This window comes from Chiroxiphia lanceolata, chromosome 6 (genome assembly GCF_009829145.1).
Source record: "Chiroxiphia lanceolata isolate bChiLan1 chromosome 6, bChiLan1.pri, whole genome shotgun sequence".
Classification (NCBI taxonomy): domain Eukaryota; kingdom Metazoa; phylum Chordata; class Aves; order Passeriformes; family Pipridae; genus Chiroxiphia; species Chiroxiphia lanceolata.
The window spans coordinates 60,735,182-60,760,043 of NC_045642.1; the positions used below are offsets into that span (position 1 = coordinate 60,735,182).

Consider the following 24,862-nt stretch of genomic DNA (forward strand, 5'->3'; position numbering starts at 1 on the left):
GCCCCCCCCCGCCCCTCACGGCCCCCCCTCCCACCGCCGGCCCCCCCCCGCGCGAGCCCCGCGCGCGCGGCCACGCCCCGCGCCGCAGCGCGAGCCCCAATAAACAAGCGGCGAGCGCGCGGCCGCTCCCATTGGCCGCCGCCTCCCTTCCCCCTCCCCCCCAGCGGCGGCCCCGCGCGCCCCATTGGGCAGCCGCGGACAGCGCCCCCATTGGGCAGCGCCGCCAGCCCCCGGAGCGTCCGATTGGTCGGCGGCGGGGACCGGAAGGGCAACGGCGCGGCGCGATTGGCTCGGGGAGGGACGACCGGGAGGGCGGGGGGTGGGGGGAGACGAGGAGTCAGGAGGGCGCCGGGGGGCGGGGCCGGCGCGCGCGGCGCGCACGCGCGGCGGTGGCCCCGGCGCCATTTTGTGCGCGGCTCTTTCCCATTTTAGGCCGCGGGAAAGGGAGGGAGGAGCGGGAGCGGTGCGCCGGGAGTGCCTGTGGGGTTCTTCGGATCTGCCGAGACGCCCATCCCGAGCTCCGCGGAGGCGGTGTCGCGTCTCTTTCCGGCCGCTGGGTGTCGGTGGTGGCCGCCCCGTTGTCGGCGGCGGCGGTGGCGCAGCGCGGGCCCGGCCGGAGGCGGAAGTGGAGCGGCCGCCATGGAGGCGCCGGGACCGCCCGCCGTGAGGGCGCGGGGCCGCCGGGGCCGCCCGAGCGCCTCGCGGGGACACGCCCGCGGTGCAGGTAGGGGCTGCCGGCCCGCGGGGGAGGGCGCAGCTCCACCGCCGTTCAAACCCTCCCGTGACGTGAGTGGGGAGGGGATCCAGCGGCTCCGACCGCACGGCGGGTTTCCCCCTTTCCCTCCACAGGAAGACGTAGCGAGGACAAGGATGAGCAGTGTGGAGCGGGCTGAGAGCTTCTCTGCGCGGTGTATATGGGGATTGTAAGCTTGTGTGGGCCGGGATAGGCTCTGGAAGTGTAACCTGACAGGGCAGGTTCCCTGCACCACTCAGGGTCCGTTGAGAGAGTTTGGTCTTAAGTGACCGGCTTTGACCCGAATAAATAGGAATTACTGACTGGAGCCTGTAATAAAATGATATTTTTAGCGTTAGTTTCACGTTTTGTCTCATTATATAGAATTTATTCCATGGCTCTTGGTAATGCAGATCAATAACTTTTATTCCAAATTAATAAGTCCATAATCTTTATTCCAGAATCATGGGCATCTGTTTGACGGTGCTTGCTCTGAGCTACGAGACGTCCCTTAGGGTTACCTGAAGCAACAGGACTTTATTTTTGTGCTGATTTGACAGAAGTAGTTAGTTAGTTCTGTTGTGGTTTCCATATGAGTTCTGCTCTGAAGGTGGCTTTTTTGGTTTTTTATTATTTTTAATGAAATCTGATGCTTTGGAATGCAGCAAGCACAGGGTGACTTCTCCAGGGAGGGCAGTGAGCAGTGGTGTGTGGTACAGGTAAGGCTCTGAAGGTTTTTTTAAGGCTTAAAGCACATGAAGCATGTTTAGAATTGACTGTGGGGGGAAGCTCGGGAGTTCTGGTGTTGGGATCTGGGTTCTAAATATAAAGGTGCTTGAGAGTGTATACAAAATGTATAAAAGTTTGAGGCATTTAATGCTGAGGGAACTTGGACTCTGTGCTGGAGTTCTGCTTCATGCTGAGGGTAAACTGAAAGAGTTCTTCACTTTTCACAAGGGCTTGGAGTGACAGGACAAGGGGGAATGGATTCAAACTGACAGAGGGCAGGGTTAGATGGGATATGGGGAAGAAATTCTTGGCTGTGAGGGTGGTGAGGCCCTGGCACAGGTTGCCCAGAGAAGCTGTGGCTACCCCATCCCTGGAAGTGTTCAAGGTCAGGTTGGACGGGGCTTGGAGCAACCTGGAATAGTGGAAGGTGTCCCTGCCCATGGCAGGGGGTTGAACAGGATGGTCTTTGAGGTCACTTCCAACCCAAAGCATTCTGTGATTGATGCTATGATTTAGAAGCTGTTAAATCTAACCCAAACGTTTAACAGAACTTGCAAAATTCACTTTGAATGTGAACTTCAGATCTCCCTGGGGAATGTGTTTGCCAGATCCTGGCTTAGATTGTGCGCTTTTCTGAGGCAGGGTTTGTGTCTGTGTATTGAGTCTAGTGCCATTCAATAAATAACACTTTGTAACAAAACTAATCAGTCTTGTTTCTGATTTCTAGCAGAAAAACCCTGCCCACCTGGATGTATCCATTACAGCTGGCACCTTTAGGAGGTTCACGGCACTTCCCTATGGAGCTGTTGAGAGCAGAAGGACTTTATTTCTCTATAGCCAGTGAGCAGGAGGGGTGACTTGTTCTTTTATGGTATTTTAAGCACCTAAGAATGCCCAGTGGGCAGCTCAGCACAGTGTAAATGTTCTCACGTGGCTCGGAAATGATGTCTGCTGTCATGGAATGAGAGCTCTGTGCTTTTGGCAAGCCAGAAAACAGGTCTTATTTTGGTTTAAATATTTTTTCGTTGGAATATGAACTTCAGGACTCAGAGTTATGCCATGATACTGAAGTATTTCCTCCTGAATGTCAGTGTTAACCAACCCTGAGACTTCAGGCCAGCTTGGCTGTGCTGGATCTTTGTAGCTGTGCCCCATCCCACTGTGCAATCCCTTATAGGGAAACTGTGAAAATGAGAGGAAGAAATGAGCAGTGGACTTCTCTGTGGTGAACCATTTTATCATGGGCTCCTCTGCTAACTGTACAAAGTTAACACTTTATAAGATCGTGGTCATTTTAGTATCTAATCTCTCTGTGAGCAGACATTCTGTGAGGTAGAAGTATTTCATTTTTTTTTAGGTTAAAAGCTGCAGTATTTGTGTTATCTGTGCTTTGTTAATGCCAAAGGTCTTGCAGCTGCTCCTGTAGGTGCAGCACAGGAGAGTTGCCTGGGGATATGCATTTGTGCAAATTAAAGGCTTCTAAATTTAAAAACAAAAGCATTAAGGCACTCTAAGCATGGCACTGGTCATATATAATCCTAGAGCTTAGGTGATGGCATTTAAAAAATGTATTTTAAGATGCCTTTGATGTATCAGTTGCAGAATATAGAGAAATTTCGCCCAAAGTCTTCCATACATTTGGCACTCAGTAGGAAAAGGCAAATATAGGAATGTCTGTATATTCCAGGTCTCTATAAGAACAGCACTGTAAGTAGCTGTTGAATGTATCACGTGGCTTCCTTGAGAGCAGAGACAAAGTAACAAGAAGAGAGATTTCTGGGATAAGTAAGTCACCTATTGCTCTTGACATACTTTCTTTTTGTGCAGTTAAACTCAGAATACATGTACGGTCACAGCCACAATATACTAGAAATATTAAAAATATTCTAACACTGAGCTTCTTTATATATAATGAAATAACTGTCCTTCTCTGTTAGACTTTGCAGGTGTTCAGGGGACTTCTAGCTTCTTTTATTTTTGTCTCAAGTATTTAGTTCCTTTTTTTTTTTGAAATGCCTTTCCTCTTGGTGTATCTATTTTGTAATTAATTAGGCAACGTTTGTCCAGTGGTGGTTCAGATCCTCTGTGTGGAACTGCAGTATTTCCATACAAATGAAGGTCATGTGCTTCCCACTATTAAGTTTTATTATCTAAGTGATTGCAGACTGCTCAGAGGAGTGAGGTAAGAAGTTCTGAAGTACTTGATGTGCAGGTAGGAAGGGAGGAAATCCCAATGGATGTGAAGTTGACATTAGTGAAGTTCAGCCAGGAATAGCTGGATTATAAAAATGAAAGCTTAAACCTTTACTAGTGATGAAGAAAATTGGGCTTCAGTGTTGACAATCAGCAGTAAGTTCCTTCATATTTATTACTGTGTGTCAGAAAACGAAGAAAAAACTAAACAAAAGCACCCGTTAATGCTGAATTTATACTTTCCCCAGCTCTGGCACATTCCTGTTCTCCTGTTCAGAAAATGGACATTTAGTTATTCAGACATAACTTCATGTTGATTTTAATCATTTCCCTGTGAGGGTTCCCACTGGAGAAGTTCAGCAGCCCTTAGGAAGCCTGAATTAGTGCATTATATCCACTGGAGTTTAGTGGGGATTTCTTGAATCGGGTCTGGGTATGTTTTGCAGCAGTGCAGGATCTTCTGGATGTGAGTAACCATGGAAATATTTATGCTGTAGAGAACTCTGTGAGAAAATATTTGGATGAGAAAAATCTCAGAATTGGGTTTCCTATCAAGTCTGCAAAACAAACAGTACTCACTTTGTAGTTTCTTTTTCCAATAACACCAGTAAAATGAGCAGCTCTTGTCAGTGGCCTTGGTGATCTCCAGGGAGGAGCACTCCTGTTTTTCCTGAATAAACTGTGTCCAGACTTTGTTGTGCTTTGTGGCTGCAGCTCTCAGCTACGATCCCACGTGTTATCAGATGTGTGCAGCAATCAGTGATGCATTAACTGAGTAATTAATTGTGTTATTGGCAGCCCAGCAGCACAAGGAGAGTTTTAGTTCCCAGCTGATGGAGCTGCTTCTCCCCCTGGCCCATGAGCTGGGATGGGGGGTTGGCATCAATCACACAATCCTTTAATTCCAGACTTAAGATGTGCCTTGTTTTAAGACTGATTTGGTAATCCTGTGTTTGGACAGAGCAAGAGCTGTGTTGTAAAGAGGCTATTTTTATTCCTCCTGGAATTTTCTGATAGCTGACATATTTGTATCAAATGTTAATGTTGGCCAGTTTAGGAACTACGTTCCCGTTGCCAGGGTTTACTTAGGATTGGATTTTAAAGCCAGTTTTTGCATGTTTTGTCACTTACTGTTAAATTATCTGAATATAGATGTTTAATTTCTCTTGTTGCCTAGCAGAGGGGGATGCAAGGTACAGAATTTGATTACAAATACACTTAATTTCTTGTATTATTTCTCAGGACTGCAGGTTTGCATTGGTGACCGTAGTGATGCTGTTACAGCTGCACTGGGGGAGTCGTGCAGTGTTGTGAAAGAAGATTTGTGCAGCAGCTTTACTTTAGATGTGGCAAAGGACTCTGGTTGTCATCACCTGCAATCAAGCCATCAGTCTGTCTTTCAAAACTTGGAAGTAGGTGCTTGAAGTCCAGTGAGAATTTAGGAGTGAGTTTTTCTGTGGCAGGCACAAGACACTGGTTAGTACCAGAAATGTATCCTGTGCATGTCCAGGCTGTCAGTGCAGCAGCCATTCCAGTGTTGTAAACTTAAATTTTTTTAAAACTCTTTTTAACTGACTTCCAGGTTATTTCTGCATGCAGCCTTTTTTTCCTGGATTCTGAGGTGTAGACATTATTACTGATGTAAATAGTTTATCTGTGGAAGTTGTGAGCTTTGAAGGTGAGAAGAGATGGTTTTTCTCCAGGATCAAGGGAGTGGTTTTGTGGGTAAATACAGTCAGTCACCAGTGTACAGATCAAGAAATAAACTTAAGTGCAAAACACTTAAAATTGCACCTCAATCTCTGAATAGTCTGTATTCTTCCCAACAAAGTAAAACCTCTAGTTTATAATTACCGCTGCTTTAGTAAACTCCCACCTAAATCAAACACACCCAGGTGGTTTTGGGAGTGGCAATTACTTATTTTGTTGCTATGAAAACCAACAGGAGAAAATCTTCAAAGTTTTAGAATCTTCCTGTTTTGAGTAACTTAAGATTCTGAAACAGAAGACAGTCCTCCTTAAATATTTCCCTTCTTAGACCTACCTTATAGCAAGTGTGGTCACATTTTCAGCCTTTTGTGATCTCAGACTGGGAGGAAATGTTTACTGAAGAGGTGTCTAATGCTGTCCATCCCTCAGATGTCACTTGCTGCTGACTTTGGAGAGCTGAAATGGTTTATTGTTTCACTTTGGTAAAGAAAACCAACTCTGGTTGGATTTATTTCTCTACCTGTATGAGCAGATTCAGGGTTTTCTTGTTTTTCAGTAGCTAAAGTGATCTGTCATGGTCAACCTGAAGAATCTTCCTTATTTATGCAACCTGTTGCTAGTTTATATCTTGTAGAGATAAAGAATAGGATTCTAATACTGATGGTGAGTCCTTGGACATGATCCACCTGCCAGCATAGGAGAGTCTCAAGCTTGTCAACACTGATCAACTGTTAAAATAATCTGTTGTTACAGATGCACATTGTAGAGCAACATGATCCAACAGAATCAGGACTAGAGATGCACAGTCCTTCTGTGTAACTCTCCAGAAGCAATGTGTGTGTCCCCAGCAGCCTGGGCCTGGCCCAGGGAGGGAAGCAGCACTGCTGCAAAGTGTGGCTGCTCAGCAAAAGAAAGCTTGTGAGGGCAGTGGTTATGTGGCTTCAGGGCTTTTGCTTGTCCAAATTACTTCCATCACTTTGGGTTAATTTACTTTTCAGCCTCAGCCAGCGAGGCTGCAGTTGGTCAGTACTGATTCTTATTTGAAAGTATTAATGCCCTCAGTCTTTTGAATTAAAAGTTTTAAGCTATAAATAGCTGCTCTTGGTGAGAATCTACAGTACAGCCAGTGATTAAATTCTGATTTTTTTTTTCCTGCTTAGCCAAAGATACTTTTCATTTGTGTGTGTTGTTTGGAGGATATTATTACAGGTAGCTAATTGCCAAGGAGTTAACTAACCAGTCAACATTTAACCTGTGGATTAATTGCCAGCCTGTCCTGTTTGCAGGAGGTTTGTACCTTCAGGGACGTGCTTTCCCCTGCAGTGCTCCCTGTACTCTGTCACCTCATTAGTTACAGCTATAAACAGAACCCCTGAAAGGAGCCGTGTTGTGTGACATGCAGAACTCTGACACAGCAAAATACATGTCTTTTTTGGAGAGTTTGATTATTCTAGATCAGTGAAAGGTCTTTTATTACTGTGGGAGGGATCTGTCTGCTCCTTGCAAGCAGCACAACGGGGGACAAACTGGTACGAGGGGAGACAGGAGCATTTGGCTGGGGGAGGCACTGCTTGTTAAAGTGACTGACAGGGAACACATTAAGCTACATTTTGATTCTGCCTCAAACAGTGTTTCAGATTTTTCCACTTCTGATGTGTTTGGGAAAAGCAGGCTCTCAAAGTACCCTTTGTAGACTGGAAACCCCTAGAATTAGGGCTGAAGTTGAGCTTTAAGCATCTCTGCTAAAGTAGCTGGTGCTTCCTGTGCTGCTCTTGCCACCTCTTACTGCAGTCTGATGTAACAGGTCCCTTGTCCTTTCTGAAGTAACGAAATCAGCAGATTTCCTGCTTTCTAAAAGCCCAACAAACAAAGTAAATTTAACTTCCAAAAACTTAGGCATCACTTGGGTGGGTTTGGGAGGGGTGTGTGGGTTTGGAATGCATCAGCTTTTGGGTGAATTTACTACAACCGAACCTGCTGAAATTGGAATCCTAAGGAATGCATTTTGGATGTGCAGACAGTATGTATAACAAATTATATCTAATTTTATGCAGCAATAAAACACCCCATGTTCTTCCTAAACCCTTGCTTGGCTTGTTTTATCACATTGCCTAAAATGGTATTTTCAGTGGGCAGTTCTTACACTGTTTTTTGAGGAAGAGTTCAGGGGATTTCAGTTCTTCCTGTATCTGATGATACACAGTTTGGACTATAACTGTATGATGCTGCTGCCTGCTTTATTCTGGTTGTCCATTTTTGGTTGGCACAGCAACTTGTAAGAACCATTTTTAAACAACTCTTTGGGAGTCCTTTAATAGCAACGTCCTGAAGATGAAAAAGCTCTGCATGGGGGTGGCTCAGTCCATCTGGAAATAGGAGACTTGGTTTGAGCCTGGTTGTAGCTCCTGTGTTCTCAGATACTAGAATGTATTTGCTGTAAGGCTCTTACCTCTTCTACTGCTTGTTTTCTGCAGCTCTGTGTAATTGGACGTAATAGGCAGCGAGAATTTCTATAATGGAAAGTTCCAGGCAGTTGGTGTCTCAAAATAGCTCTCAATTCTTAAGTAAAAGTAACTTCCTTGCTGCACATAACTTGAAAAACTGGTGGGTGGGGGGGAAAGCTGGTTCTTGTCTCACAGACATAGGCAACTGAAAGGAGAAAATGAGGGGGAGAGAACAGTCTCTGTGCTGTATTTTTGGTGCTATTACGGAGTCAGAATTGTCATGACAACTCTTACTATTTTTCTCTTCATAATCATGAAGCTTTACTTCATTTTAAGGTCACGATTCTCTTCCAGCTGATAAATCCGTAAGATGCGGAGTTGCGTTCACTGTGTTGTGCTCCCTTCTATGGCTGTGGTTTTATCTTCAGGAAGAGACTTGCAAACCAGCATGTGGAGTTATTCCAAATCTCCTTCCTTAAGGGTGGCTGGGACTAGAGAGGCAGAGAGCATCCCAGGCACTGCTGTATCCACATGGACAGTCACGCTTTCACCATGTGGGGCTTTTAACCTCGGGCCATGGAGCTATTTTTGGTGATGAGAAGGAAGTTACAGATGACCCAATGCTTGGCACACTGCAGATCTGCATGAGACACGTTCTGCTTGGAATGTTTCCTTTCTGAGAGTCAGCACCAATTACAGATGAGTAGTAATTTCTTCTGGAGATACTCTCATGGATATCTGCCACACAGGGAATTTCACATATGGGTTACTTCTAACAACCCTGCCATCATTTCAGCAGCAGTACTAGCAGTTGTAAAGAGGATATTATTCAAACCAGTAACTTTTATGACCACATTAAGGGAGCATAAAATTAATAATCTTGATGTAATAGCCTAAACTTGATTTTAAATTCTGCAAGTGCACTTCCATGTTCTGAAACCTGCCCTGGTGCAATCATGGACATGTGGGTAAATGAACTAGATACTGGAGCCTGTTGGTTTTTAATTTGTCACCTGCAGTTCACCCAGTCCCCTTCTTAATTGTCTTTACAAAGCTCCTGTGCGTGGACTTGCTGACTAAATAATTGTAGCAGGGAATGTGACGTATCCAGTCTCAATAAATATCAGAGTAGTGATTCATCCAAGTGCTGAGTAGCAGCCAGTAGATGGAGGAGACTTAAGGAGGAAGCATCTCTCTGTACAGCCCACTCTTGTGTCACTGTTGGATCTGTTTGTCTAAATCACTCCTCGGTGGAGGGATGACTTCAAGCCAAGAGATGAGTTGGTCTGTACACTCCTACTTCCTGGTGTTCTGGCTAAGCCCTGTGTTTTGGGTCTTAAGCAACAGAACATGCCATTAAAACTCTGAGCTGAAAGCATTTCAGCAGGGCAAGAACTGGAGTTCTGCATTCCACGTGGGTATTTAACGTTCTGCTGTGTTATGTGTTCCCATAAATGGCCACAGTCTGGACAAAGTAGGTTAGTTGTGGAGCCTGAAGCTTTCCTGCTATCTTTGGAACTGAAACTTCCCAGTGCTTTGGGCAGAAATAACCCAAATGAGATTCTTAAGTCACCTCTTGCTCAGATCTCCAATTCAGAAGTTTTTACCCTGCCCATTTTTTTGCCTTGCAATGGATTTTCACATTTGAATTTTACACTGAAGTTCTAATAGACCATTTTCAAGCCACTTAAAAAAGCTAATTTTAATTTTAGGGAAGGGGATCCAAGCCCTACTCCTGTAGGAAAGCACTCTGCCTTTCAAACCTTTAGCTGCCTGATCAGTTGTTCTCTGGGCTTAAACCAAACTCTTGTCCTTAGATATTGTTTAAGCCTGGAGGGTAAAGGGAGTATCTACAATACAGCCAGGCTTTTTTTTCCCCTAGTCATGTACTTAAATCAGAGCTGCTAAAAGTAGGCTTTTTGGGGTTTTGTGATTTAATATTACTTTCTCTTGTTCTGGAACAGATCTAGTCCTCCCTTAATAATATTAGATCCAACTTGAGCCTTTCTAGAGCTTAGCATTCACCAAAGGATTTCCCTCAGAGAGTCTATATATATTTAGGAAAAAAACCCCAACGTGGTTTTCAGCATTTAACAGAAGTTTAATGATGCTGTGCTGTCCTACTGCAATTTTAATTCTTTATTTGATCAGTGTTGCCATGAGCAGCCAGTGCCGCCTTTTTGAAATTCTTCCCCTGCTCAGCTTCAGTTTGACACAGCAACAAGTAAATGCTGCTTCTCAGTAGCAGAACTCACTGAAACTTCTACTCAGCCCATCAGGTGTAGAGTAAATTGGTGTAACATGACCATGGCTAACACATGACTGTATAATTAAGCATTCTTCAGTAACTTGCATCCAATTAGCAAGTGACTCGTTAAAGGCAGTGTGGTTGTCTCATTGCTTATCCCCGTTGGAACTGCAAGGCTACAGAAGTAGCTGTGATGGGGGGTCTGGAGTAGGTTTTTTTTGTTTGAAATGAGTCCTTCTGGGCCAGAAATCTATTCAAATTTCCCTGGGCTTTGTTGATAAGAGGTTGCAGTGCTGAGCTTCAGATAAAATAGAAGCCTGCCAGCTTTCTGTTTTGGAACTTAAGGGACTATTCAGTATTAAAATAACTTGTTCAGTATTTTCCTGCTTTTTTTTCTGCTTGACCCCCTTCTGAGAAATGCAACTATTTTTTCTCCACCTGCTAATGCTCACTTTTTTTCCTTCTCTCCTCATCTTGTAGTCAATAGACATGGTAGGTTTTTTCTTCACTATGGATAAAAATCAGTTCTCATAAATAGTCTGAGCCTATCCTCTGATAAATTAGTGATTTAATTTGTAAAAAAACCTGATGGTAATGATCATCTTGTTTAACTAAATTTTGCCATGACAGGCAAGGCTGCTGTGCAGCACTTTGCGTGTCCTGCAACCCACAGCCTCTTGAGTTGCCTCTCACCTGACTTTATAAGTTCTCACAACAAGCAAGAAAATAATTATAGTTCCTCAAAGGAGCTTTTAGATTACCATTGGAAATTTTGGATAAGCAAGTAGGTAGCTCTGTTCCTACCTCTTATCTCTTCACATACTGTGGAACATTTTCCTTCTATTTTATCTTATAAATGTGCACAGGTGATACGATTGCCCTTCTCACTGTCCCCTAGAACCTGACTTGTGTGAAGAGTTCTTGTCCCTAATTCTGAATGGCTGTCACTGAAAGGGAGAGAGGGAGGGATGGATGGATGTGTGTCATCAACATTTTAGGTACAGAAGCCAGACAAGGTGAGGAGAATCAGGCAGGTCCCTGCTGTGTGTACAGGAGTGGCATTTTGGGTGCTGGTGAGAAGTTTCCTGCCTGGTGCTCACCCGTGACTCAAACAGCTGAGTCAGCAGGAAACTGCAGTAGTAAATTGAGTTTGGAGCAGTGTAACAGGGCACTGGGGGCTGACTCAGTGGAGCAGCTGGGCTGTTGCCTCAGGAGGAGCCACTGAAGGAGGCTGCCTGGCCTGGCCATGACTAATCCCAGTCTGGCAGGCCTGGCTGAGTGTCTCAGCAGGCTCTGAAAGCTACACCCAGCTGGACAGGCAGGAGCTCAGGTAGACTGGCTCCGCCTAAGGCTGGAGCCTGAGACAGACCCATCCCTCTCCAGTGACCTTCCCGTGCCACAAAAAGGAAGCAGAACTTGTACCTGACAATCCCAGGACAAGGACAAGGCCAGGTATAAAAATAAACCTGTAAGGGAAAGCTTTGGGTTTAAGACCTGGTGATGGTGAGTGTGTGGTACTAAAGCTGAGGAGTTTGATTCATTACACAAATATGCATTTTAAATGCATGTACAAACAAGACTTCCATTTTAACTGATTTTAAGGTGATAAACACCTTAAAAAACACCATTCTAGAGTCACAGAACAGTTTGGGTTGGAGGGACCTTAAAGATCATCCAGGTGAACCCCCCCTGCCATAGGTGGGGACACCTTCCACTGGACCAGGCTGCTCCAAGCCCCATCCAAGCCTGGTATTTCAAGACTTAGAAGTGACTAGAATAGGCAGTCTTTTTTTCCTAGGAAGTGGGGAAAGAAAGCACCAAGGCTTGCTTCAGCTTCTGGAAAGGTCAACAATTTATGAAACTAATTCAGAAGTGGTTTAAGAAATTACAGCTGAATAAAGCTATTTAAAAAGAGATTGGCTCTGCAAGCATTAATTCCAGTTACATTGCTTGATAGGCCTCACAGCTTTAGAACTTACCAGAAGCACTGTTTTGAATTAATTTTTAATTTCTTCTATTCCTCCAATAAGCCTAGGCTTAGTGTTTAAGATTAAAATTCCTTTTCTTGAGCTCCTGCTTGTTATAGAAGCTGTCTGGAATTGTCAGCTGTGCACATCACCTTAACCTGTAACCTGGTGCTTGCAGTGAGCTGTGGTGTTCTCTCTTCTGCCAAGAGCAATCACAGACTGTGGCTATGAATGAATTGCAAATTGTGGTATTGGTTAATCAAGGAATAAAAACAGTACTAGTTTTTAATACTAAACTATGCAGCATAAACAAGAGACTTGTCTAATTTCTAAGGTTGTTCTTCTGTGAATCTCTGGCTCAAATAAAGTGCTGTAGGAAGCAACCAGCCTGATAATGTCTTTCCTTCCTGATGTCTGTTTAGGTACAGTTTCTGGCCTATACTTTTTTGAAATAAAAGCTCACAGACAGTAAAATGGAAAATTTATTAGTGCAAGTTGGTCACTCAGTTTTTTCCAACAAGTACATACCAGCATCCCATGCTTAATGCATTATAAACAAACATGGTCTAAGATAAGAAAAGTTGAACTTGTTTTGGAGTAACAATGTGTTACATATTGTCATCATCTGATTCATCTTCCTCTTTCAAAGATTCCTGTTTCAAAAAAAAAGTGTAATTAAAACATAGCTTAACAGTTATTTTATAATTCAGCCTATAAGTACAATGAGTTTTGCTGTAGCTTCACAACCCTCTCACTGTCCAAAGTCTTGCATTCAGCAGTTCAGCTCCCAACACCACCTTTACTTTTGAAGGAGAATGACACCAGCAGTGCAAGCTTCTGAACTGCAGGTTCTGAAAGCAAGAACTACCCCTGGATTACACTGTAACCTTCAGTACTGTCCCTCTGAATTGCACCAGCTCCCACTGAACTGATGTGTGCTGGAATGATACATTTTCCAGTCCTCACAACAACTTGTCAAGTGAAGCACTGAGGCAACACCGAAGTCAGACCTTACCTTGGCATATTTTTCTGCTTCTTCCCTGATGTCTTTGGGAACAATTTCATGTTTTCCATTGGTTACTGCCAATAAAAAGAGTGCATGTTATGTACAATTCGCACAATGACCTTGACATAAAGAGCAAATTTAAGAAGCAATGTTTTACTTGGGTCATAGAAAGTTATATATTTTCTAGAGTGTTTAGAAATAGTAGAAATGCATTACTTTCTCCAACCCAGCTGAGTTCCAGCTCAAAAGCTTTATCCTTTACTTCATCATGAACTATGTAGATTCTGGAAGGAACAGACAAAGTACAGGTTAGAACAGACTGATCAACAGGCTAAATATACTTTTATTATATCCTTAAATATACTTCTTCTGTTGAAGTATTCTTATGAGTAATTCAAGTTCCCCCTGTGCTTTCTCCCCACCAAACACAGAGAATTAATTTTCCAGGCTTAACTGCCAGTCTAACAATACCTTAAATCAATACAGTCAAGATGCAGGTGGAGATGTTCAAGTTGCCCTAACTGGAACAAACATTAAGATTTAAATACTGCAGAACCAAGGCTGCATCATCACTGCCTTCTGCCACATGAGTTATAACACAGCCTGAAGAGTCCTGCCTTTCCCTGTCAATCTTACTCCAGGTTCTTTCTAGCCAACACAGATAAATACTTGGAGATACTGGAGGAAGGAAGGATACCTGCAGCACCACACTAAGTACTTCAAATTAAAGTCTAATAAAAGTACTGTGAAACAAATATAAAGACTAAAGTGAGTTCTCAGCTGAGGCAGAGTTAAAGGACAGAAGTATTTTCATGATTTGAAATTCCATGTCTAATTTGTGCCATTCTAGACCTGCTCTGAGGTCCTGGCAAGGTTGTCAGAAGAGAGATCCCACAAATTCCTTCCTCCAGCTGCTGCTGTGACAGCCTCAAACACAAACTCCAAAATCACCTCACGTGCTGCAACACCAATGAGAGAAGCACTACTTTATAACCTAAGCAAAAGCCAGAAAATGCTGGAAGTTGCAGTTTTGCAGCTGCAGATTATTAACTTTGTGACAGTTTTTTGTGACAATTTGCTCCAGGCTCCCCAGGATGGATTTTTGTCAGGTTGGACACTTACATTTTTGCCACCTCTTTAACAACATCACGGCAGGTCATTTCTTTCATCTGTGGACAAAAAAACCACACAGGATAAGAGAATATAATGTTTTCTACTTCCACGAGGCCAGAACATCAGTGGCTATGAATGTGTCTAATGAGCTTAATGTTCATTAGAAAGTAACAGAAAGACCAGGACCACATTTATTCCCTACAGTGGATGTTTCAGTCTGTCTGTGCAAGTCATTCTCACAGTGAGAAATTCTACAGCTGAAGGAATCTATGAAAAAAACCATTACTTGGAGACTTCCCCACTTTAAAGCACTCATCAGCTGGAAGCTGAGAAGCTACACAGGTGACCTTGGCATCCTAAAAGCTTCACTTCTGGTTGGATGCTTTATGATCAACTGATATAAAATCACCACAGGTACAATATCGGGGAGGCACCATATTTTCACATGTAATATTCATATTCCTTCTAGGTAGTAAAGTAATAATTTTGGTCTTACCAACATTCTGTGCAAGCAATTTTGACTTTTAATTAATGCTCCAAGAGGATAATACTGTTTAGCAACCAACTGCCTGCCTGAGCAAGGTATCAGCAACTCATTTTATATTTTCTCAGTTATATCACAGTCTTTGGACAGTTTCACAGTTAATTAAAATAAAGTCTGGTGCAAATTTCCATGGCATAATAAACTTATGTTTTGTAGGTCAAATCTCTTGCCAGTCAACTCTTCTGGACTATGAAGCAGTAATATATTCTACTATATTTCATTAGTGCAGTTTACCATTTCTTAGGATTCCCAAAATGTTTTCAAACCTGTAGTATGGAAGCCAGTTTTGAGACACTGGTGAAGGAATTAAGATTACAACAGCCCTTGGTTCATGCTGAGTTGTCACAGCCCTTTCTGGAGTCAAGCTCACACCCTCAGAAGCCAGAGAAGAAGTGCCTGTGCCTGGTTAGACAGATGTGCCCTCACAGTCCCAGCTGGAGAACTTCCCTAACAGACAGAGACCCTTTGCCCCAGGCTTTGAATTTGTGACACTCAGTGGCATTTGTGACACTCAATCCATAACACAGAGATGTCAGAGATGTCACTTGTGCAAAGATGTCACTTGTGTCACACAAACATTTACATTACTAGGTGTATTGATGCACATAAAGTTACCAGTCAAATAGGAAACCCCAAAGGTCTGCCACTGTCATGTGTATTTACAAGAGAGAAAACTGAATTTAATTTTTCTCATCATCCTTTTCCCATCCCACTGCAGACACTAAAGGTAAACACTGTAACACTGTTATCATGGAAGTTAATGATGATCCATGTATCAGAAAGTTGTATGTAGCATCAGAGCTGCAGGAGATCAAGAGATTCAAGCAGTGTCCACACAACTCCAAGTTTTGCCACAGCTGAAGATGACAGACATTCCCATAAAATGCAAGAGATGTGATGAATGCAGGGTTTTCTTCTTGTACCCTCAGCTACACGAGGGTTTCACATGCTGTGTCCCTCCCAGATACAGCATCTGCTCTCTGGTACCTGCAAGGCAGGTTTAGAGTTTTGACTCCCTCCTTGCCTCTGTCCACCTGGAGTCATCCCTTCCCCAGGGACCAATCTGAGCTGACAGGCTGCTCCAGGCTGGATCACCCCACGAAAGCTTTTGTACTTCTGTCTTTTCCCCATCTTAGCTTTACCAAATCCATCTTGTCAAAATTAGCTCTGACCTGGAAACCTGCCCAGTCTAGAGTTCCAGCAATTCACATTATTAACTATGTCAGTCAATAAAGCAGAAGTTTTTGAAAATGTCAGCACTGCACAGAAAATTAAACTTCTTGGGTAGAAGTTAATTTTTTTGGAGTACATTATATGTTACCCAATATATCACTGTCTTTCTGCCAGTGTGCACACATGGAAATTAAAATGAGGATTTCCCAGATGCCACAATTTCAGTATCAGAATCAGATGATCATGCAGCCTTCTTACTTTTAATTTGGTATTCAAGCATCTGACCAGATTCAAAACTGACTGAATTCAGTCTAAGAATGTTCTAATTTTCCTGTAATTTTTCAATCATGATGCTACAGCACCATAAACAGACTATTCTTAAAAGTATAATGATTAAATACACTCTGAACTTTTCCATGAGCAGCTGTGATGTCCCTCTGCACACCAAAGTAAGATGCAAGCAAAGTATCACATAAAAAGTACATGAGACAGACAGAAGGATTCCCATGTTGTCTCCAACTCCAAGGGTGTCAGATATTAAAAGAGGAAGATGGAGATGCTTCAGGATTCTTACATAATTAAAATCAGCTTAAGGCACACTTCAATACCTTTTGGTAGTGTGCTCTCCACAGACTAGTTTGTCCTTAACAAGACCAACTTTTTTGAACTTGTTAAACAAAAGGAACATCTAAAACTTTTGGGAAAAAAAGTTTGTACAGCACCCTGTACAATGCTGCCCTATGGTTTTCAATCAGAGTGAAAAGCTGATTTACACCTTTGTATTCACTCACTCACTTTACTCACTGGCAAATGTAGAAGGAAATATTCCACCTGCTTCTCCTGTATTTTATATATTTTAGGCATCCAAAAAGAGAACATCAAAAACTAGGAATACTTGTCTTGAAAAAGCACAGCAAAACTGTAACACCATACCTGAAGTTTTTCTATCTCTGTTTTTGCAGCCTGCCTGGCTTTACCAATGGCACACCCCCAGTAACCCTAAAAGATAAAAAGAAAGAAAAAATATGCAAATCAATTAAATATTAAATTTTCTACAGCTCTTACTGTCCCTTAGCATATGACAGCTCACATAGTGAGAGGCCAATACACAGTACTGGTGTTGTTCTCTCAGTGCACATCCCCAAATTGTTGAGTAGAACCCAATTTCTAAATCAAGTGCTACCTCTGTTGATAGAAAAGAGAAGTGCTCAGTAGTTCCTGGACAGAAACTTATGTGCTCAAAATTTTATAATAGACTTTTTTTTTATTGCTGTTACAGTAAATAGAAGAACAAACTAGAATTAGTTTGAAGAGAGAAGTTCTACAGGAACTACAGATCAAAAAAAACACACACCTAAACCCACCTGCTGTGAAAACATATTTGAAGTGTAAGCACATAAAAATTAAGCACTTCTGTTTCCCTCAACAGCCCTGGTATGGATATATTTTAAGAGAATTTAAAAAAATCAAACAGTATGAGTGTGTCTCTTCCACTGTGTAACACACAGCTGAAAATGCAGCACTAACAACAATTAACAACAATTTCTATTTTGATTTGACTTGCTGTTGGCAGCCAGGGCCAGAGGAACAGCCCTCTCCTACCTGGAGTACTCAGGGAATGAGGGATCACTACAACACTTGCCTGTCTGGGGCAGTGCATGGGAGTTTTCACTGGATATAGTCAGCTGGAATGAACTTCAAAATTCTGGGAGAGAAGCCTTAAACTTGTTTCTCAGACTGTACTTCTAAGAAGCACAGAGTGTGTGTTTAACAAGGACATGCACATGAGCAAACCCCAGCTCTGGTCATTTGAAGCAGTGATTCACCAGTGATCTTCCCAGGCAAAAAGAGAAAAAAATCAACAGCCCTTCTGGACCAACACTTACTATTTTCCTAATTAGGAATTTTTTAAAGGGGAATTTATGCCAAGATGGAAATATTTGTGACACACTCACGTATGAAACTCCTGATGGATCAATCATGTACAGCTGTGCACCATCATCACTGTCATAGGACCCCAACATGAAACTGGAGGAGAAAAGAGAAATTAAAAACATTTCTTCTGCCAACACACCCAGAACTACAGAGACCACACCAGCTCAGGTTTCCTACACTGCTCCTGGGGCAAAACTGCTACACTCTATGGAGCATCTGTTGAGTGTTCTCATGACACTAAGTTGTCAGAAACATTTTACTGACCAGTAACTTGATCTCTTTTTATCAGTCCCTTTGTACTAGAGCTACATAGTAATTGTAACCTGCTCTTTAGGTATCAGGATAAAAACAGGATGATTGCAGAGGAAAGTTCTGCTCTTGCCACTGTCACAGACTTAATAGCAAAAACTCTTCAACTTTAAAAGCCAGGAACAAACTGGCAATCTGCTACAGGAATCTGAATTCTTCACCTGAGGTTTTACACACGCAGGACAAGAACGGAGAGGGGAATCTCTTTATGAGGTGAATTATGGGTTACTAATTCTGAGTTTAAAAAAAGACCTTAGACAGGCAATTCCAGCAATTGTGAACCAAAAGACAGTTACAAAGTGTGTGTGTGTGACAGACTCACCTGCAGCCAAAGGGTCTGACAGCACTGTACAGGGTGTAGGCGTGCACATACATGGCCACTCTGTCCGCAAGGTGCTGCGTGGGAAAAGGGAAAACAAACATTGGAAACCCTTATTTACAGGAATCAAACCTCAAGTAATAACACTGAATTCTCTGTGTCGAGACTAAAAGCCAAAAAACCTGAGAATTCCTTACCTTCAGAGGAATATCATACCCATAGTTGGATCTAAAGTTGGAAGCCTCTTCCCTGGCGATGTCTGCCAAGGAGCGGGCATCTGCCAGCAGCCCTGCCACTGCCTGCAAGGAGAATTCATCAGCCAGGCCTGACACACATTTAATTCTCACTGAAATTAATTACTAGCACTGAATTCAAAATTCATCTTCATCTGCCATCAAGCTCAAAACGTGCCAGTGTGGTTCTACATTAACACAGAACAGTTTTTCTCTAGGAAAATCAATAACCAAAGTTATCTTCATGTCAAGTGGTGTCATGATTTGCCATGGCTACACTAACCCAAACAATATTTCATATCATGTATATCCAACAGGTTTCATGCTTCTGTCACACAGTAACCACTACTTGACACCATCCTGACATCATTATTATGGATTAGCCATCCATACACTGGCATTTAAAGAATTCAGGCAATTCCCACACTTTTGAGAATCTTGTATGCAGCACTTAACACACCTTATTTGTTAACTGTGTAGAAAAGTACTACTTTAACACTTGTGTTTATATTGTCATTCAATGCTGAAAAGCATTTCAAAAAAAGTTAGAACAGCGCCTCAAAATATGTCAATCTTCTGTTACAAATCTGGCTTTTATTTATGCACGTTTGTGTGCAAGCGAGAATAAATTACAGAAAAGAGTAAAAAACCCACTGGCATTTTCTGCCCACAGAAACATTATCATTACTTTATTAATCTACTTATTATTGATCCTCTGATTCATAGATTTCTCCTTTGGAGGGGGAGTCCCTTAGAATGAAATGGCCCCTTACCATCCCAACGTGTCGGTCGACGTTGAAGAGACGTTTATTGGAACCCTCCTCATAAAGCTTGGACAGAACTAGTTTTTCTACTCCAAAGACAACACCATCTTTGCATCTTATCCCAATTGCTGTACTGGAAGACAAGATAAATGTCAGTTCCTCACAGAGAACTGCAGTGGAAAATAAATAACAGAGAATTAACAAGATACTACAAACAATCACATGATTTCCACAGAAGTAAAGTTGTTACAACTCCACTTTAGAAGTGAGGACAACAAGGGGGGAAAGAAGCCAACACTCACCAAACCTATATTTTCTCAAACAAAGGAGGAGGGGGCTGCCAAAAATCCCAGTCCAAGATTTTTTGATAGAGTGGGGGAATTGTTTGGAGCAACAGCCAAGCCACTGCCACACTGTGCTGAGTGACACTGGAGTGAAATTCATGGACTGTTCACCCTCTCCTTTTGGCAAATTCCCTGCTGATCTAGGAGATGGGACAACTCTTTCTCTAACCCTCAAAAAGTGCCTCATCAGGCATAAACTACCAACCATGGCAACCACAAATACCTGGCTAACCAAGGAACAGGTTGATTGGAACACGTTGCCCAGAGAAGCTGCCCCATCCTTGGAAGTGTTCAAGGCCAGGCTGGATGGGGCTTGGAGCAACTTGGGATAGTGGAAGGTGTCCCTGCCCATGGCAGAGGGTTGGAATGAGGTGATCTTTAAGGTCCCTTCCAACTCAAACCATTCTGTGATTTATCCTTATCTGGAGCCTGTGGCTACGAGCAGACGCCAGGGTGACCCATCTGTGCCTTGCCAATCACTCATCTCACTGGGATTTTCCCTTCACAACATTCCTCTGCACAAACTCCAGGGAAGACAGATATTCCCAGAGGAGCTGATGTAGCTTTAGCAGAACTTGGATGTCCTCCATTTCTTGAGGAATCCCTAGGAAGTTATTACACATGGAGGCCCTGAGCATGTTTCAGTGCCTCAGTTCACATCCAGAAAATGGGCTTTTAGATCAGAACTAATTTTAACATCATAATTCTACCTGCAACACCATTATGTTTCTGTAGTCCAACGACACTGCTTTAAAAGAGGCCAGCAAACAGACAGAGGTGTATCTTACCTGCTGTTCTCCACTGCTTTCATAGCATATTCCACCTGAAACACTCTGCCATCTGGAGAAAATGTGGAAGCTGACAGGTCGTACTGGAAGAGAAAACACAATGCTCAGGGAAAAAAACCAAACATATCACATCCCAGTGTTTAAAGATCAAGTCTACTTATTTAAAAATGCAGGGCTGTCACTGACAGAGATGGCTGTGCACTCCCAGGAGCAGGGCGGGACATACAGAGACACGAGAAAACAGAGCCTAAAAGCCAGGAGAGGCCATTTCATCAGGGCTGGATGAAACTGCAAATCCCATCAATCCACATGCTGAACGGGTCTGAAATCCCTGTGCATTACACAATATATCAGACTTATGGGAACTTTCTGTCGGCCTTCACATTTCACAGAATCCCAGACTGGCTTGGAAGACACCTTAAAGCCCACCTCATTCCACCTCTGCCATGGGCAGGGACACCTCCCATTATCCCAGGTTGCTCCAAGCCCTGTCCAGCCTGGCCTTGGATACTTCCAGGGATGGGGCAGCCACAGTTTCTCGGGGCAAACCTGTGCCAGGGCCTTACCACCCTCACAGGGAAGAATTTATTCCCAATATCCAACTTAAATTCAATTTCCAATACCCAACCTCTTCCACTTTCCACCCATCGCTCCTTGTGCTCTCACTACAACTCCCGACCAAGAGCCCCTCTCCGGCCTCCCTGCGGGCCCCCGTTTATTTTACAATTCTTGATAGCAGGAACACATTTGAAATGAACAAATGTATATTATTCACAGAAGTATAATAATTGTTTTATCCCCGCCCCGCCCCCGCCGCCGGTTCCCGGGGCCTCACGGGCCGCAGTGACTCAGCCCTCCCGCAGCGCCCCGCGGCCACCCCCCTCTCCCTCACCCCGGCGCAGCGCGGCCCCGGGGGCGGTGGGGGCCGGTCCCTGCGGGCAGTGCAGCCGCGCTCTCCCGGCGATCCCGCGCTCCCGGCGCGATCCCGGCGCACTCACCCCGGTGCCGATGGAGCTCATGGCGGCGCCGCTCCCAGCCCGGCCCGGCTCGCGCGCACCGCGCAGCAACGCGCACGCGCATTGGGCGCCGAGCGGCGGCCCCCGGGTGTGACGTCACGCGTCATGCACTGAAGGGCCCGCCCTGTGGCGCCCATGACCAGCGCCCGGCTAGCTCAGTCGGTAGAGCATGGGACTCTTAATCCCAGGGTCGTGGGTTCGAGCCCCACGTTGGGCGCATTAATTTTGTGCCCCCTTCCCCTCCTCCGATTCCCTTTTGGAGCGCTCCCGGCGGGAAACCGCCCGCTTCACGTTGGGCGCAAAAGTTTTGTGGCCCTCACCCGTTTGGAGGCATCCAAGCGGGAAAACGCCGCCCCACCATCTCTGAGGGGGATTCACCGCCCGCTCCGCCTCGGGCCCAGCGCTCCTGTGCCCCTCACTCTTTAGGAGCGCTCCCGGCGGGAAAGTGCCGCCTCACCACCCTCTCCCAACATCCCTGAGGGGGATTCACAGCCTGCTCCACGTTGGGAGCATTACTTTTGTTCCCCTCACTCTTTTGGAGCGCTCCCGGCTGGAAAATACCGGCTCGCCACCCCCTCCCACCATCCCTGAGGGGGATTCACCGCCCGGGAGGCTCCTGAGGGAATCCTGCAAAAACAGTCTGTGGCAGTGATTAATACACCGTTATCCCTGAGAAAATTAGTTTTTATAAGTGAGCTGGGTGCAGCAGCGACGTGTACACAGTAAAGTAGGAGCTGGGATAATCTTGGCACTGAACGCTGCATGCCTGAAAAAAATTGCTCTTTTTAATAAATTATTTTAATGCAGGAATGACGTGCACGTAATAAAGCAGGAGCTGTGATTTAGTAGCCAGCTGTGATCCTGGCGCTGGCTACTAAACATTGCATCCCTGAAAAAAATTGCTTTATTTAATAAATGAGCGGGATGCAGGAATCGGAGAAATTAATACGTTAATGAAGTAGGAGCCTTGGGCGCCCTCGAGGGCAGGGAGGAATTACAGAGACACCTGGACAACCTGGAGAGCTGGGAAAGCAACCGCTCAAGGCAATTTAATAAGAGCCAGGGTGGGATTCTCCACCTGGAATGGGGTAACCCTGGTTACACACAAACTAGGGGAGGAAGGGCTGAAGAGCAGCCACAAGGAAAGAGATCTGGGGTTTTACAGGAGGAATAAATTCTTCCCTGTGAGGATGCTGAGGCCCTGGCACAGGTTTCCTGGAGAAGCTGGGGCTGCCCCATCCCTGGAAGTGTTCAAGGCCAGGTTGGATGGGGCTTGGAGCAACCTGGGACAGTGGAAGGTGTCCCTACCCATGGAAGGGGGATTGGAACTGAATGGCCTTCTAGGCCCATTCCAACCCAAATCATTCTGGGACTCTGTGGTTTGGGTTGGTCCATCACTGGAACAGGCTCTGCAGGGAAGTGCTCAGGACCCCAAACCTGTCAGAGCTCAAGGAGCTCTGGATGATGCTCTCAGCCACACGATTTAGTTTAGGTAGTCCTGCAGGGACCTGGACTCGTGGTGACTTTAAGTTATGGTATTACAATCCTTACGGGGTCCCTTCCAACTTAAGATATTCCTTAATTCTAAGAAAAGGGAGAGGAGGGGAATGAGGTAAAGCCTCTTCTCCCAGGGACCAGCTCCCACTGACACAGCACAGACACAGGCAGACATAACAGGCTTGTGAATATTATAAAATATTCTTCCTGTCAGCAGGACGCAGCTAGAGCTGTTTGCAGTTGGTTGGCACCCATCTTATGGAATGGCATCCAGTCCAGAACCAGGAACTTTAGAGGAAAATCCTCCAGTTACTGCAGGGGTTTGTGTCTGCCACTGTCCTTCAGGATAAATCACGTGTGCTCACTGTGAATTTGCTGTGAGGATCCATGGATCTCTGCCGTGCCAGGGAGGGAAGAACTACAACAGTCAGGCTGGAAAAAACCAGCCAACCCCCTCTCTACACGATTACACATTTAGGGTGTGATCTCCAAGGGCTTCCCAGGGCAAGCCATTAATAGTCTTTCTCACCCCTTCCATGAACTAAGAATCGTGTTTATGTCCTTAACAGGTCCCAGGACTCTGCGCTTCAGCCCAGCAGTAACACGGGAGTCAGGAATTCTGGTCCTGCCAGAAACAGCAGCTGTTGGAGCTGTTCAGTGATGCAGAAACCCCACAGGAGAGGATCTGTGTGGGCAGAACAAAGACAAGGTCGCAGAACACGCCAGGAGAGTTCCAGGGTACATGTGCACAGCAGTACAGGAATATCCTGAAAAAGGCTAAGAATATCCTGAAAAAGGCTAAGAATATCCTGAATTTCCTCAGCTGCAGTCTGCTGCAGTTCAGGAAAATGACATCATTGCACCACCACGACCACGGGCTCCAGAGGAGTTTCATCCTTCCCTCTGAGAACCTTACCGACACGAGTAATCCCTCCCAGCTCCACAGGGCTTGTGCTGATGGAAAACTCTCCTCTCGGGAGCAAGCCTTGCTAAGCTCTGGCTCAGCTCTTATTGAGGTAAAACATGACCTGGGTCACAGAGGTGCAGCCCAAATTACTCAAATTATAACTGAAAACGAGCAGCAGAGCCTGGGCCTGTGTGTTCTGTACACCTGAGGCTGGCTCTGCGTCTGGCACTGGGACAGCGCCCGTTTATCCAGCCTGGAATTCCACCAGAACACGGTCTCTAAAAAACCAACCTCATCCCAGGACTATAAGACAACTTCTCACAGCTACCCCTGTCTGTTTTTCCATGCTTTCTGTGTAACAGCCACGCAGGTCATCTGAAGTGGGAAGAAGGCAATTCAAAAACAGCTTCTGCCAGCACCTCTGGGGAGAAATCACTGGCAGTACTCTGAGACCTCTGTTACCAACCAGCAAAATCTCACCTAACACAGACTCTAACACTGGAAACAGCAGTTCCTGGGTTTTGTGGCTTTTTTCATTTGAAAACCATTAAATTAAAAGGGAATATCTCCTCCCATGTGCCAACTAACACCACGTGTTAAGGCAAAGTACATATGAAACAGAACAGCAAGTGAGCCAGTGAGTCAAGTTTGACCTCACACCCCTGTTTACAATTAATTTGTAATAATTTATTACAATTTATAATTCTGAAATCTTTCTTGGAGGAGAGATACTGGAAGAGTTTTCAGCTCAGCATTACATCAGAACTACAGGCACAAGAGTTCTCTGCTAAAACTCTCAAAACAGGATGGTGTCCAGGGGAAATAATGTCCCACCACCTTTGCTGAACAGCCCCAAACCATTTCCTCACAGGTGATTCGAGGGTGGAATA

At 44.5% G+C, this 24,862-nt stretch overlaps 1 protein-coding gene, 2 long non-coding RNA genes and 1 other non-coding gene across 5 annotated transcripts; 3 read left to right on the forward strand and 1 right to left on the reverse strand.

The window, feature by feature from the left end:
* The first annotated feature begins 1,877 nt into the window (after nucleotides 1–1,877).
* Nucleotides 1,878–21,738, forward strand: LOC116788161. The gene is made up of 3 exons (XR_004357554.1): nucleotides 1,878–10,277; nucleotides 13,816–13,820; nucleotides 21,728–21,738. It is a non-coding gene; the product is annotated as an uncharacterized LOC116788161 (long non-coding RNA).
* On the reverse strand, nucleotides 12,489–21,642 carry PSMA3 (proteasome 20S subunit alpha 3). The gene is made up of 11 exons (XM_032690675.1): nucleotides 21,551–21,642; nucleotides 20,553–20,635; nucleotides 19,430–19,553; nucleotides 18,621–18,722; nucleotides 18,427–18,500; nucleotides 17,816–17,888; nucleotides 16,794–16,859; nucleotides 14,153–14,199; nucleotides 13,247–13,314; nucleotides 13,040–13,104; nucleotides 12,489–12,677 (listed from the first exon to the last, which is right to left on the reverse strand). Exons 1-11 carry the CDS (start codon nucleotides 21,569–21,571, stop codon nucleotides 12,633–12,635), a joined length of 768 nt encoding a protein of 255 aa, XP_032546566.1. The 5' UTR covers nucleotides 21,572–21,642; the 3' UTR covers nucleotides 12,489–12,632.
* TRNAK-CUU lies at nucleotides 21,713–21,785 on the forward strand. The gene has a single exon. It is a non-coding gene; the product is annotated as a tRNA-Lys (tRNA).
* LOC116788163 lies at nucleotides 21,739–24,854 on the forward strand. Of its 2 annotated transcripts, none has more exons than XR_004357557.1 (3): nucleotides 21,739–22,070; nucleotides 23,280–23,385; nucleotides 23,635–24,854. It is a non-coding gene; the product is annotated as an uncharacterized LOC116788163 (long non-coding RNA). The 2 variants fall into 2 exon arrangements; XR_004357556.1 differs by having other exon boundaries at nucleotides 23,283–23,385.
* The last annotated feature ends 8 nt before the right edge of the window (nucleotides 24,855–24,862 follow it).